Source organism: Epinephelus moara, chromosome 4 (genome assembly GCF_006386435.1).
Source record: "Epinephelus moara isolate mb chromosome 4, YSFRI_EMoa_1.0, whole genome shotgun sequence".
Lineage (NCBI taxonomy): Eukaryota > Metazoa > Chordata > Actinopteri > Perciformes > Serranidae > Epinephelus > Epinephelus moara.
The window spans coordinates 23,327,023-23,342,871 of record NC_065509.1 but is presented as its reverse complement, the minus strand read 5'-3'; the positions used below and the strand labels follow the sequence as shown (position 1 = coordinate 23,342,871).

Below are 15,849 nucleotides of genomic sequence, written 5' to 3'. Positions count from 1 at the left end.
TGCAAATAAGTTACAATCCACAAATCAAGGAGAGGCCAAATTCCACCTGACAAACGGATTGGATTAAATCCTGATCTGATCTGAAAACTGGGTATTTCAACACAGATCAAGAGAGTCCTGTTCCTGCAGATCATGATTCAGATCTGGTAATCCAATCCTCCCTTTAATCCAGTTAAAGGGTATTTCAAAAGTTAAGGCAGCGATCTGGATCAATTTGATACCAAATTTCAGGATTATTTGGATCCCAACTGTAGCATTAAAAAAAATGGTAAAAAAAAAAAAAATTGTGTGAGCATCTAACAGTATATGTTATTTCAATTTCTTTCTGTATGTTAAAAAAGTTGTGTCCAACTTCAACTGTTGTTGAAACAGCTGCTGTAACATTTCGAGGAATTATTAAAACAGCATGTAGGCCTTTAGAATATTTGACGATGTGAACTGGCAGGTGTTTACAGAATAAACAGCAAAGGAGCTCGTATTGTAGTGCTCCTAAACAGTGACTGTCATACTGGTCATGTCAGTTAGGATACTGCCTACAGTTTAGTGTCCTTTGCACCACTTACAGTATGTCTAAACAGACATGGTGAACACTGCAGGATGTATACAGCAGAGAAGGCAGGATACGTCTTCCTCCCAACAGACGCAGTCATAATAAGTTTACATTGCTGGATGAGGGTTTGTGGAACAAAGTTTTTTCAGCCATAAAGGAAGCCATGGAATTTTCCAACTTTTTTCAGGCTTAATTAAATTGTAATTAATTACAGACAAATGTTTTCACAACCAGTCCACTAGATACTGGACATATGCACATAAATGTGAACTGCTATACGGTGCATATGAAGGATAGGAAAAGACAACCATGGTACCCAGTGTTAATAACACAAAACACAGATGTTTTTATATCTTAAACATTTATTATTCAAGAGCAAAAAACAATGTTGATAAAATAGATTATCAAGAAAATAATTCCTGAACTGGTAAAAACATCCCTTGCCACAAATTACCCAAACATCTGTACAGTGTGGTCTACAAAATGGGATATAATTTACAGCAGCTACAAAAGTCCGTACTTAAATCTTTTTCTCTTTTGCCCTCTGTAGTCCTCACAAAGCACAGAGACAATTAGAAAAAAAAATCTTCAACAGAACTCTTCCCCAAAACACACCCCACTTCTTTTGCAACAGAGTCCTCTTGCCTGAAGTGGTTTTTCATTTCATGTCCATGAAGCGGATGTCCATAATAAGCAGAGTGTGTCTGGGCAGTGGTCTAGGTGCTGGGGACAGCACTTTCATCACCTGTGCTTGTGTGTCCACATTCGTCACTACGATAAACCCGCACACAGGGCTCTCAACTATTCCTTTTCTAGCACCTTCCTCTCCGTCCTCGGCACTACTTACACTCAACACATGATACGTGAGGTCTCTCCCTGGTGTCACAGGCACCAGCTTTAACTGTGTGTCATCCTGAGACATTCCAAGTGGCAAGCACGAGTCCGGGATGGATGGTGCTCCGATCTTGTAGATGCGGACATCCGAGAATCGCACTTCATAGGAAAAGGGGTAGAAGGTCACTCCACGGAAGCCGTAGAAATACTCACGGATCTTCTCATCCCGAGCATCCCGCCTGCACTCCTTGGAGCGCTCCACCACGCCTCCGGACTTTGGTAGGAGCACAACCCGTACAAAGTGAGGGAGGTCTCGTTTGAGTTCATTGTAGAGCCTCTCGTGGTCCAGCACCAGCACCACATCCACCTCAAAGGCAGAGGCACAGTGGACCAGAGCCTGGTATCCAGAGCCCTTCACCCAGCCGCAGGTGTTGATGATACAGCCTCCCACGCTAGCCTTCCTGTTCACCTCACAGCGCTGGGAAAACACCTCTGCCAGGCATGACGTCAGCTGCACATTATGAAGAAAAAAAAAAAAAAAAAGAACAGATCAAAGTGGGCAGAAAAAAAGCCATATAATGGATAACAACTAAATTTGTAGTTTGTTTGTTTGGCTTTATCCTGTCATGTTACACAACGGCCAGAATATTTCTTTTCTCACCTTGTTGTAAAGTTTGATGTTGGTCCCCGGGGTAGTAGAGCCAAAGTGGTAAACCAAAGGAGCCTGGACTGAGAAACCCTCCTCCACATCTGCTGGGCGCTCAATGCACAGTGCTGATACTGTCCCAGGTACAGACACCTGAGGAGCAGAATGTACTTTACACTTAATTTTAATCTAGGTTGGCTCTGGCACTTTTACAAAATAGCTTTGAAATATAATGTTTTCAGGTACAAGAAATGATTGCATACATCACAAGCAGTAGGTCACTGTTGTCATTCTCAGGCTAGAAATACACCTCACTATATTATCACTGCCATTAAAACAGAATGCACAAAGAAACTCAAATTTAATTGACAGAACCACCCTTATGGGCATTATTTGCTCCTACATCAGCAGGAGAGTCATCATATTTATTCTATAAAACAAATTCTGTGTATGCTGTAGTTTCACTTTCCATGAAGTCAAGATAATAAGTCTACGGTACTCCAACATTATGGTATCATATGTACCGTGGTGTTTTAGTACCGCTGTCTACCGTTGGTACCAGTATACCGTGCAACACTATGATACATAAGACCCTAAATTACATAGTTACAAGATTACCGTGGATTTGGATTTCCAGTGGCTTTAAAATTTCAACTGGTGTTATTCCTCTAATTTTCCTAGTCTGTACTGATGTTTATTTATGTTTATTTATTAACTCCAACTCGACTTACCCCACTCTGTCCAACATCCAGTTCCACCAGTGTTGGCCTCCGGCCCACCCTTACAGCATAGCTTAAAAGCAGCCGGCACACTGTTGACTTCCCCACATCTGTAGGTCCCACCACCATCACCTGAGGGATGATTAATTATTTAAAGTCAATGGAAGGTGTATTTATTGTGATCTGGCACGACTGCATGTAAAGCTCCCTGAAATTATATTTTTCATTCAAACCTACCCTCGGTCCCCTTTCATTGTCCCGCTCTGCTTGTTTTCTCATCTGTTCCAGGGCAGCATGTGTGTTCAGGTAGAGCAGCATGGGAGTGTCCTTGGACACATAAGCCACCTGTGGTGATAAGGAAGACACGCTGGTTATTTGAGCCTCTCATTCATCACGTCAAACTCACAAAGCCACACAGGTTAAATGTGATACCATATCCCATTGGTGAATGGAATCACCATATTAGCCAAAATATAACCCACATGAAAACACACACATTTGCAAAGACTCTCCTCCAAGTGCTCACCTCTGGCTTCCCATAAAGATTCACACTGCAGCCTTGCCAGGTGAAAACTGCGATCTTGGAGCCTGGTCCAAACGTGTACTTCTTGTTGCGGTTCAGCTCTGAGCCAAACACCTCAGCCATTCCTGAGAGGAGCTCCAGCTCAACTTGCTCTGCTGCCTCCCCTGCCTCCACCTCAAACCTGAGTTCAGTCTCCTTCTCCAGGTCAAACCTATTGCTTAACTTCCCAGGAACTGGGGTATCTTCACTCGTCTTTTCCACACCTTCTGTAGCCATGACTGACGAGAGGAAATCTGTGTCACAAAAACATGGTAATGAGAGCATTATATCTGAAGTAAAAGTTAGAGGCATATACAGTTCAATACAAATCGTCATAAATTCTCTAATTTTGTAATGTTTTCATTTTGTATTAATACCGTACATTTCTTTATAACTAATCATAGACAACGTAAAATGTCAAGAATATTGACATGTTTGTTAAAAGCTGAGGTACAAAGTTTATATAATCCAGGAAGTCTCTTGACAAAAATCTGTTACACAAGTCAAAATAACAGCTGTAGTTAACACTTAGTCACATGAATAACACACAATTGATTTACTATATTCAAATACAGAACAAGAACAAAAACAAGAGGGAAAAGAAGATATACTTTATTTTACCCCCAGGAGAAATTCAACTTTTTTTTCCACCCAATTGTCATATACATGGACGCCGCGCTAGCAGCTCTCCAGCTACCGACCCATGCTTTGTGCATGGTCCCTCGTGCGGGGACGGGGATACCTAATCGTCCGGCTCCGAAGCCGGGTCCTTGTGGACTGTGCTACTTCCATCCCAAAATGCGACTCCGGTGGGACTCGAACCCACAACCTTTGAATCCCTTCGCCTTAGCCTAGAAGTCCAATGCGCTATCCATTGCGCCACGGAGCCACTTGCACAGTGAACAACTCCCGAGAGCTATGATGCAGTTTGTGGCTAGTTGGAGTTGTAAGGAGAAGCGCTTGAATTTGCTCGTGACAGTTAAATTCCTCATTTATTAATGTGGCATTGGAGAGTTATATTTTTGGTAACCTTACCATGCCCACACAGCCAAAGTGTAATAAATCATGTCAACTTGTCCAACCCTGAGTAGCCACTCAACGCTCACTCTTAGAATTTTAACGTAAAGCAGAAAATCCTTACTCTTATCTTTCATACCGGAGACAGTCCAGTCTTAAACTTTAGTAATCTTATATATTTTATTACATGTGTCAATGAGCACACTTCTGTCAAAGACCAGCTAGCTCGCAGTTAGCAAGCCCTAGCTAACTTAGCCCTGCTAATATCAGTAGTAAAGGCAGAATGAACGCCTAAAAACGCTCCAAATGTCATTACAATACTCCCATATCCACAGCTAAATGTCGCTGAGTTCATATTTTTAGTTTATAGTACTTACGGACTAATTTACAGCCGTACTGTTGAATGAAAATAGGTTCCCAACTGTTGATGAGCTAACGCTGTAGCTAGTCGCGTGATGATGACGCGTCGCTTCTTCTAACCAATCAGCTGCGTCGTCGTCTTCTTCTTCTTTGGGTTTTATTGACGGTTGACATCCGCAAAGTTGCATTAGCGCCACCTACTGGACGTAAATTATGGTCGCCCAGTTGGCCAACTCTATAAGTAAATAAGTAATTAATTGTTTGAGAGTCAGAGATTTTCTCAAAAGCTGTACCTCTTCCCCAGAAACACCCACATTATCCGTAAATCTCCTTGTTGCATATGAATATCACAATTTTCTTTTCAAGTTTTTCTTTCTGTTCCAGCAGTTCAGTTAACTGTTGTCACAATGGCCAAAAACTTCATCTGATCCTTACACAAGCAGTATCCATCAAACCAAACATTTCCTGTTCCCATGAATTACTTTCTGATATTTAAATTGTAGATTAAGGCCAACTTTATCACATAAAACAGAACATTGTACACTAACACGCTTATTATTTGGTAACTCGAAAGAGTAAAGAAGGGTAATCACTGACATTCACTCATTTTTTTCCATGCTTCATGGTGTTTATTTATCATACTTAACCCTTTAACTGTTGGCAAAACATGTAGTGTAGTGTTTTCATATTGTTTTAGAATACATGTATGGTTGTATCAATCCAACCCAGTACAGCAAAAATTCTCCTAGGGGTGTTGTTGTGATTAACAAAACTACAACAATATAATTCCTAAAACTCAAGCACATCCAGTTGCCTATGATATAGCACTTAAGAAATAAAAACCTCCTGACAGCTGAAGAAGAAGAAGAAGAAGAAGAAGAAGAAGAAGAAGAAGAAGAAGAAGAAGAAGAAGAAGAAGAACAACAACAACAACAACAACAACATTACAAAAACAAGTAACACTTTATTTACGAAAAAAAATAAAGATATAAAAGCACAATTAACTGTTGAGAAATGGGACGGAACAATTAAAAACAGCCTGACAGCATGTGAGAAAATGTACTGGCGCAGAGACTCTCCACTAGGTGTCACCATGTGCCCAGAAGATGTGAACAGATGGAGCCTGGATCATCAAAGGAGGGACTGAGAACATCCCATTGGTCTCTCCTCATCATTCTGCTTCCACAGGCCACATCTCCTTAACTCTTGGCTGCATGTAAGACAAGAATTTGTTTTGTTAAACTCACATATACAAATATTTCTAACACATCACTGTTGTGTACTACAGCCCTATTTACCTACAAGTAAAACAGTCTCCACCTGCAGCATTGTGGACACATCTACAAACCAGGGGGGTGACGTAGTTTTGACTGAACTCTATATAACCAACAACATTACACTGTATAAAACTGACTGCATGTTGTTTATTCAAAAAACAAAACTGGGCTGCATTTTATTTTCAGACCTGCTAATTTAATTTTACAGAGGGGTCCACACCACATAGCCTCCCACTGAAAGGAAGAGGTCTGTTAGTGATGGTCTAACGGCTGAAGGTTGTGTCATAAGCTCGACTAACAAGCAGTTAACGTCTCCCCCAGGCTGGTGACTCATAAAATGCCAAGACATGAAAGAAAATCCAAGTTTAGGTTATGACGCATGGTCCTGGGGAAAAAAATGTAAATATAAATGCGAGTTGTAAAGTATCTTCCGAGATGCGAAATGCGAAAATTTGAGTAAATGTGTTTTGACTCTAAATCATTTTATGATAATGAAAAATGGGGTGCACATCGACAAAAACAATCCATTACATACATTTCAGTGTTCCAAGTATGCCACAAAACCTGAGTATAAACCAAGAAAGCCACTCTGTAAAAGGGAAACTTCTGTATATTAGAATCTAGACCTTATTTTCTCATGTTTTTGTGTTTAGGTGACTGAAGGAGACAGAACTTTTTGAAATTGGTCCTGTATTGACCGAGAGACTGTTGCAGCTGCGAAACAGGCTACGGGCAATTGTGCACCATCAATTTATGTCGACTTTAAGTGCTTGTTTTTGCCACGGTCATGCTCATTATCATTATTATTAGTGTCTGAAAACATTATGGAAAAGAAGCTACAGAGAAATGAAACATTTTTCCTTGCATGTCCAGGCTGTCCATTACGTGTCACCAAGTCTCACTCAAAGAGAAGTCTCCTTCTGCAATGTCACAGACTTGTACACACGGTCGAAATCAACGAAACATTCAGCCATGACATTGAAAATCTTTTAGATTACACTAAGATACACTTTCTGTACTACACAACAAATTCTTCCCGACACTCCTTTCTCAAACTCGCACTAACCTTTCCACCATTGTTTTTCCTGAAAGTCGCTCTTGAGAGATTTCAGAGTGAGACTTGGTCACAAGAACAAACAGACCAGTAAGTATGGAAAACTGTTTCATTCCTCTGTAGAATCCTTTACATAATGTTGTCACACACACACTTCTAACAACCTGATATCAGTGGCAAAAACAAGCACTTTTAGTTGACGTAAACTGACAGTGCACAATTGCCCACTGGGATCACACCGTGGCCTGTTTCGCTGCTGTGGTCTCGATCAATACTGGACCAATGTTAAATACTGCTGTCTCGATGAATCACTTGGACACAAAAACATGGGAAAATAGTGTCCAGATTGAAACATACAGAAGTTTCCCTTTAAACCTTACTATGAACTAGTGGAGAAAATGTCAAAGGGTACAGATATTGGAACGGTTTCGTACCTTTCATAAACCTCAGTCAAGTCAATTCTTGTCTACCATACACGCAGCTGAGAAAAAAAATTGTATCAGACTTTCCCTGTAATGAATCCCAATTTACCTCAGTTGAAAAGGAATGGGACATTACAAACATGTGAAACCCTTTTCCATTTAACCCGTTTCCATTTATTACAGCTGAAATAATTATTTAGGGTGATCATGCAGTCCTTGATTCATTTTGTATCTAGTGTTACACATATTGCAATGCTCTGTCTGTTTCGAAATGACAAACCTTCACTGGGTGTCTACTCCGCCTTCAGAGCCTCCTGTAGAGCAGCGACTACGACATCAGGTTGCGGAAACTTAAGCTTACGAGGCGGACCCTTCTTAATTCCAGTCCACAGCGAGGTTTCTTTAGGGATGAGAAAGAAATGTACAAGAGATGCAGAGTAAGTAGTAGTATAACAGTGTCATTTGTAGGAACAATATAGAAGATAAGTAATACTATAAATGTATTTTAAAGTCCTCTAGAGGATGGCAGTACAATTAAATGCTCCAACGTGTTTATTCTGATACTCAAAAACTAAGCAGTCAAAAAGTGAAAAGCAACTCATGTACCAACCTCTGACCTTCAGAGCAAAATAATCATACATATTAACACATGTATGCATGCATCACGGCTGATTAGACATGGGCACATCTCTTTCTTTGTGCAGGCTTAATTCTCTCGAGCAGCCAATCTGTGCTCTTGGTAAACACAGCCTCTTGTTGACTGTTTGAAGATGAATTAATGAGGCCTCAGAGACAACCACTCTGAGAACAAGTACAAGTTCTGGCAAGATTTTTTTTTTTTTTTGGCTAATACCTTGGATGTACAGCTGATGTGAAACATTTTAAACTTTAAGATAAAATGAAATTTTGTAGTGTGACTTTACAAAATGGTTGCTTTATTCAATTCTGGTAATTTGTGAAGACTGCGTTCACATCACATGCCTATACATAACTTTCCTGTTGAAATACACCATGTCCTTATTTGCCTTTCCGGACTCAGTGTCCTGTGGAAGAGCAACAGGCCTGGTAAAAGTCCAAAAACTGAGATAGGGCTACTTGGCTGAGAATGATGACAGGGGACGCCAAATGGCCAAGTTATTCTTGGACGTGCCATGATTCGTCCTCCTCACCTTTGCCTCCATCCAGCAGAATGATCTCGAAGCTGTTCCTGCGGGGCGCCTTGGGGTTGAGGACCACATTCAGTTCAGGGTGGGCAGCCAGGAGGGCAGTTTTCACCTCCTGAGCATTACGCCCATACACTCGTCAGCTCTTACTGCCAGAAATAAGAGATAAACCATCAGATGGACATCTGGTGGACACCCACAAGGAGCATGGCAGCATATGATGAAGCAATGATGTACATTTACTCAAGTACTGTCCTTAAATGCAAATTTGAGGTACTTTATTTTAGTGTTATCATTTTATACTAACAACTTTTGTCTTAGTGAAGAACTAAAGATAGCAAAACAAATACAATAACGTAAAAAACAGGAGCACTAAACCACTGATATTGTGCATTAACTTTATTGCACAAACTTCATGGAGGAGTCCGTTTCAGTAGCATCAGTTGTTGTAGTCAAAGGGCATATTCATTGTTCTGCTGCTTCTTTTATTAAGTTATTACACTTGTTTGTAGCCTAATGTATAGCAGGATTGTGCAAAAAAGCAGTGGCTCCCATCCTTTTTGTCAAACAGCCCTGTCCGACAGGCTCAAGCACCCCTTCAATAGATAGGATGGGTTTTGGGGAACTGTCTGGAGGTAATTCACTGCAGAGAAAACTGGGGTGGCTCAGTGGTTGCACAAGTGAGTCCATAAAAGACTTGGTAATCTTGATACTGCTTGAGGATTTATTTTTCTTATTTTCAGTAAGTTTAGTCAAGCTTCCAAGTTACCAAAGGCTGCTGATGCATTAATCAGTGTATGTGTGCATCAATAAATATACAGGGTGTCTACAAGTATAATTAAGTTAAATTTAAGTTTTTTAAGACCTGTTTAATACCACTTTAAATGAAATTTAAGACCAAACTTGCGACGGAAATACACACCAAAAGCGAAAATATACTATTTAAGTAAACACACTGATGTCAGTTCTAAATGAGCAGTAAAAATGACCCTGACGATAGTTTCTGTGCTTACTGCTCTGCACGTTCGATCCCACAGCCCTGATCCCCATTTTACCACATTTAAAACCTTCGACATACAGCACAGTTTGCTTCGTAAACATTTCCAGGCCCTGACTTTAAATCACCATGAGTTATTGTTATTCTTTAAAACTATTTGTCCTTACACTTGCACTTTCCCATTGCTTGCAAGGTCCTAGTTAAATGATGCAGACTCATTGCGTGATCTAAGTGCGTGAGGGGGCAAAAAAGGGACATAGCGCACATACAGGTGTTGAATTTATTAACTTTTTGAAAGTATGAATGTATTGCTTCTACATGTGAGTAAGTGCGCTTTAAAATTTAGTATCCAGGTCCTTACAGGCTTTATAATAAGATATCACTAATAGGTTATAAAATTGGCACCATCCCCTAGTCAAATGTTGCTTAAATATGCATGTGGCTGGTAGATTTGCTTCAGTCACCAGCCATTAAAAAATAATGGTAATCTATTGAGAGGTTGGTAGTGTTTGTACATTTACTAGCCATTTGGCCCCTGTGTTAAAAGGTTAATTTTACACCTTGCATAAGTGACTCACCAGTGTTCAATGACCACCCTTTGGCCCTCCTGGCCGTTCTCCTCCTCCTCTTCTCCTCCGTCCTTCTTCTCCTCCACAGATGGTTTCTCCTCCTCTGCCTGAACCTCCGCTTTGCGCTTCCTCCCTCGGCGACCTGAACACACGTGACGTTGCGTTTGTTTTCATAACATTGACTAAGTGGAGTGTTGTAGAAAAGCATGTCAGATTGGGGAGTGAGTCATTACTTTAAAGTATTAGACACTAATGTGACTGAAATTAGAAACTGGTAACACTAGATAATAAATCTTCAGACATTAAATCCCCACAGTTTGGCTGCTTAGTTCCACCGTTAGCCATGAAGCTAGCTAACGTTGACTCCATAGCAACCTGAAGCTCACAAGAGGAAGTCTAATCCCAACATGATAACCACTGTAACAAGTGCTACAACACGCTGTACCTGTGTGTAAACTGGAAACAAGATACAGCATACCTCTATTATGTTGCTATGTAATAGAGTTTATCTGTTCACAGTGGAGTTTACACTACAAATACACTCACTTACCTGCAGTAGACGCCATTGTTGTTACAAAAGTTTCGCGCCGCGCATGTCGACTGTACCACAATTTATGGCTGAAGGGGTGTGGGACCAAACCATTATTCCATTACTCTGAAACATTTCGTTCAAACTTCAGGTTTTTCGTGAAAATATATTCATTACGCGTATTAAGATACATATATTAATAGTTGTAAATTCTGACTTAAAAAATATTCATCATACATAGTGTATGAAGATAAGTATTCTGTTGAAAAATAAAACAAGCCTATTTTACGATGCCACCATTTTTAAAGTCCAGTGTGTAGGGGGATATATTCACAGAAATGGAATACAATACAAAAAAATATGTTTTCTTTAGTGTATCCCCTGAAAGTAAGTAACGTTTCATTACTTCCTCTTCTTTGAGTTTTGATGTAGGGTGTTAAACCGGCTTTTAGGTACATTACCGCCACCTACTGGACTGGTGTGGAGTGGAGTGGAGCCGTACATTGGCAGGAAAACAAATAAAAACAAAAAAGGTAATGAATGAAAAAATAACAACCAAATTCTTTCTATTATTTCTGTTACTTTTAAGTAATCAATTACAAGCTGGCGTGCTTTCCTTGATGTCTCTTCCAACAGATTCCCCAATGTAATATTGTGTTTTTCTCCACTTAGTCCTTTTATGCACAACCCTCTTTCATCATACCTGTTAAAATCTTTTGGTCCATGTACCACGGTTTCCTGTTTATTACAGTGAATGCATCGTCATGTAGGGGTGCTATCCAATGGAGAGATTTGTGGGGGTGGGGGTGGGGGGGCTGAAGCCTCACATTCACACCTATGGCCAATTTAGAGTCACCAATTAACTTAACCTGCATGTCTTTGGACTGTGGGAGGAAGCTGGAGAACCGAGAGGAAACCCACACTGACACATGCCAACTCCACACAGAAGCGCTTTGAACCCATGAGCCCTCTTGCTGTGAGGCCATAGCATTAAGCACTGCATCACCATGTCACCCACTCATTTAATCCAGTATTCTATTCTCAGACAAGTAATGACCATCTCTTCTCTCAGGCGTCCACTCTGTATTCCACCAACACCTACCTGTTTTAAATACTGTAAAGATGTGTTTTCATTACCTTAGAATGGGCTGTTTGTATCTACATAGGGAGTGGGTTCTCATCCACGGAGATCGCCATGTTGCACCACTATGTCTCTACAATAGCCCAGGATGTACAAACCAAACACTGACTTTAGATGGGGCTATTCACTTTTGGCATCAGCCACCGTAGTTAGAAGCCCCTCCACAACAAGCAGCATCACATGAACTTTTTTTTTTAATGTGAAACTGCTTGTGTTGGAGAGGAGGAGACCTCTGTGGTAAAAAGTCCTGAAAGTCTGGATCTTAAGTCATCAGAGAAAAGAGATGAACACACATTAGCAGGTGCTAGGCTAAAGGCCAAACAGTGTAGAAGAAACACTGATTTGTAACGTGGAATGGCTTTATTAAGTGTTTTTGCTGGGGTGATTTACCTGGTCCATTTGTTTTGGATGGTAAAAACCTCCTGAATGTGTGCATCACAAATAAAGTAAGCACATATTCATTTATCAGAGAAAAATGTGAGCACACAGCAGGCACTGTGAGAGCGGCCCATCTGCGACCTGACAAACAGGGAAGAAACATTGAGTAGTAACATGAAACCGTGGTATTCAGCATTTAAAAAAAATTCAGTTTTAACCACCTGGTCCATTTGTTTTGGAGAGGAAGAGATCTCTGCGGATAATTCTCTCCAGGTACAAAGATATGGCCCTATCTGGTGCCAGTGTCTGGTTTGTCGTCCTGGGTCACAGTAGAAACATGGAGGAGCACCATGTCTACATCCACATCTACACCAATGTAGATATATATGGCTCATTCTAAGGTAACAAAAACATGACAATTCTAATTTTTAGGTGATTTTACACTCAAGAATACATATTATATTCTAATCCTGCGGGTATATCCCACTACATCCTACACGCTGGACCTTTAAATACTCAGTTATAGTGTTTGTTGTTAATGTTTCTTGCCTGACTTGAAGATCAGTTGTGTCACCTGCTCGCTTTTGGAGGACGTCAGTGGAAATAGCTTTCAGCTTATGTGTTTGTTTCAGTCTTCATCAGTTTTTATTGCATGTTTATCTACATATTTATCCATTTTCAGTCTAATTCAAACAAACTTTTGTGTGCTTCACCAGAGAATTTACTCCCGCTCCTACCTAGACGAGGCAAATTTATAATCTGGCAAGCCACCAGAGTGTCTTTAATGGAAAATGATCCTATTTGGTGTTCAGCATGATGCATATAGATCAGCTGATGGTGCATCCACAGGTTGAGGTGTTGGATGATGTGACAAAGGAGCTTAAGATGGAGGCTATCAGGGAACAACATTTGTATCACAATGGATTTGACAATGGCATGAAATGATGCAGACAATGTAAAGCAGCTTTACATAGCGAAGAGCCCACTGTTGATACACAGATGGTGTGTTGGGACCACTGACAGAAATATTAGTCAGACAGACCTTTTTGGTCTCACATTTGCGTCATCCCATTAGCTAAAACCTAAACACTCTGAGATCAATACCCCCTTCTGGATGTTCCAACTCAAGATCTGTGCAATGTCCTGGGTAAACAGTGGGAAAGATTAATGCAGGTCCCAAGTGGCGTTCTCCTATGGTCTGTAGCTAATTGTTTGCATCACTTAATTCCCAAATGTAGCCATGTGAGAGACGGCAGGAAGACAGCATCCAAAACAAACAAGAGGAAAGTGAGAGAAAACCCTGCAGCACTCCAGACGGATGTGTTTGAGTACTCCAAAGTTAAGAGCAAATATGGTGCTACCGGAATAGCAATACAGAATCCACGTGTCTCTCACAGTGGATGTGGCAGTCACATTTTTGGGCACTCATACAAATTGTCTAAAGGACGTCACAGGCTGCGTCTGTGCCAACAAACATGGGCTATACAACTCCCCAGAGCGAGGCGGTGTGAGTGACTCACAAGCGCTCATTTAATAAATGTTCTTTGTTCACAACAAACTCAAGACGCACACTTCATTCTTGCCTTGCAGTCACTTTTACTGTTGCTGTCTTTGCCATGCTATTAAATCTTCTCTGTGTGTCACCCTTTACAGACCAGACACAAAGACACATTAAATCTCCTCTGTGTCTTTGGATCCCAATCTGTCTCTGCAGTCTGTCGCAGTGTATTTTTAGCCGTGTGCGTAAACCTTCAGAGGGGCGGACAGACTGTGGGACAGATGTGCCCTGTCTTCACCCTGCTCTCCTCTTTTACTTCTGACTGACTCAGGACCGGATGCAGAGCTCCTGGTTGCCTCCTCGCTGCACAATGTGGAGCTGGTGATCAATGCTCACAAACAATCATACATCCACGCAGATATTTCTGTGCGTACACTCAAGCAAGCAGAGGAACAACAACAGAAGGCAGATATTTCATTCATAAAATCAAGTCTTTTTGTTTGCCTCTCTCAGCTATGCATCATATTCTGATTCTTTAAGACACTGCAGCTGGTGAAGATATACTCTGATGTTTAATTGTTTGTTAGTCTTGTGCTTCCTTCTCTTTCAGTGGTTCTGTAGTAAATCTGTTGAGCAATTTGTAACATTACACTGTGAAAAATTGCAAGCTGGTTTCACTTAAAACACATGTTCCCCTGCTCCCTTGAAAATTGGAGTAAACTGAACGAAACATGAGTAACTATGAGTTAATTAAATTTAATATATTAAGTTCAATCAACGACAATTGCAGTTACATTTTCTCAGTTTGAAGAGTAAATTAACACAGGCCTTTGCTGACAGTACGTCTTTTCTTTGTACATAGACAGTACGTGATGCTGCTCATATCTTGTATGAAATCTTGTAATCTTGTATTTAAATCTCAAACCTTACATGCTGGGAAGTCTGATTTTAAGGATTCTCATGATTTCCGTAACTGCTCATCCTGTTGGGGGTTGCGGGGGGCTGGAGCCGAGCCCAGCTGACACTTGGCGAGAGGCAGGGTACACCCTGGTCAGGTCACCAGACTATCACAGGGCTGACACATAGAGACAGACAACCATTCACACTCACATTCACACCTACGGACAATTTAGAGTCACCAATTAACCTGCAAGCCCAATTTTAATCAATAGAAATACTGTATTGTGCAGTAGATTAATGATCAAAAATGTCTTGTTTCTAGTGAATCCTTGTCTGCTGCTCAGTGGTTCAGTCATGAATAATTAAGTACATTGACTCAAGTATTGTGCAGTTTTGAGGTACATGTGCTTTACTTGAGCATGCCCATTAATTGCTACTCACTACCTGTAATCCCCTACATTAATCTGACATCTAGAATTACTAGTTATTTTTCAGATTTAGATTGGACATTAAAGGCACATTTAAAGCTTTTGTAACAGAGTGGTGCAGGAATGAGTCCCAGACCCTGGAAATGAATTGGTATTTTTGTACTCCTGGTTCCCTCACCTCAAAGTCAGTGGGGCTTTTTGTTGGATGCCAGAAATACAGTCTGTGGTTCACACAAGCTTAATTATTTTCATGTTCTATGACATGAAATATGTCAGCAAATGCCCCACTTGTGAGCTCTGAAGCTTTTATGTGTATTTAAAAATGCAGTTGCGTCATCAGCTCTACAGCCTTGCTATGGTGGTGACGTTAGGTCATGTGAGCATAGTCTAGTTGGTTTATAGCAGTTTAGCGGCATTTGTTTGCCACAGAGCTTATTATCTGCAGTAATCCAAAATCCAATGGAAAAATCCCATCGGCTTCTTGTCAAGGGAACAATGGTGACGCTAACTTCCGAGCTGGCAAATAAACATCATCCCTGCACCACTCCATACAATGCATTGGTATAGATTTTACCAGTGGTTCCCAACCTTTTTCAGATGTCTATGAGCTGTTAGCAGTCCAACCAAAGAGACATTTCCTCTCTAACTTTCTAACTTAGTTTCACTGACATTTACAACATTCAAATTATCCAATACTTCACCAAAATCAGAGATTATAGAAAGAGTCTTTTTGTTGTTGTTGTGTTGTTTTTTCCTTTTGTCTCTCATTAATCATTTCCCAGCCCCTCAGATTTATCTTGTGATA

At 40.7% G+C, this 15,849-nt stretch overlaps 2 protein-coding genes and 1 non-coding gene across 3 annotated transcripts; all 3 read right to left on the bottom strand.

The window, feature by feature from the left end:
- Positions 1 to 894: 894 nt before the first annotated feature.
- Positions 895 to 4,805, bottom strand: clp1 (cleavage factor polyribonucleotide kinase subunit 1). The gene is made up of 6 exons (XM_050042104.1): positions 4,706 to 4,805; positions 3,276 to 3,565; positions 2,987 to 3,094; positions 2,762 to 2,881; positions 2,046 to 2,183; positions 895 to 1,895 (listed from the first exon to the last, which is right to left on the bottom strand). The coding sequence occupies exons 2-6, from the start codon at positions 3,546 to 3,548 to the stop codon at positions 1,209 to 1,211; spliced, it is 1,326 nt and encodes a 441-aa protein (XP_049898061.1). The 5' UTR covers positions 3,549 to 3,565; positions 4,706 to 4,805; the 3' UTR covers positions 895 to 1,208.
- Positions 4,113 to 4,200, bottom strand: trnar-ucu (transfer RNA arginine (anticodon UCU)). The gene is given in 2 exon segments: positions 4,113 to 4,148; positions 4,164 to 4,200. It is a non-coding gene; the product is annotated as a tRNA-Arg (tRNA).
- An 827-nt stretch (positions 4,806 to 5,632) lies between the features above and the next one.
- On the bottom strand, positions 5,633 to 10,866 carry selenoh (selenoprotein H). Its single transcript, XM_050043170.1, has 5 exons — positions 10,721 to 10,866; positions 10,180 to 10,312; positions 8,611 to 8,753; positions 7,722 to 7,841; positions 5,633 to 5,898 (listed from the first exon to the last, which is right to left on the bottom strand). Exons 1-4 carry the CDS (start codon positions 10,734 to 10,736, stop codon positions 7,735 to 7,737), a joined length of 399 nt encoding a protein of 132 aa, XP_049899127.1. The 5' UTR covers positions 10,737 to 10,866; the 3' UTR covers positions 5,633 to 5,898; positions 7,722 to 7,734.
- Between the last annotated feature and the right edge of the window lie 4,983 nt (positions 10,867 to 15,849).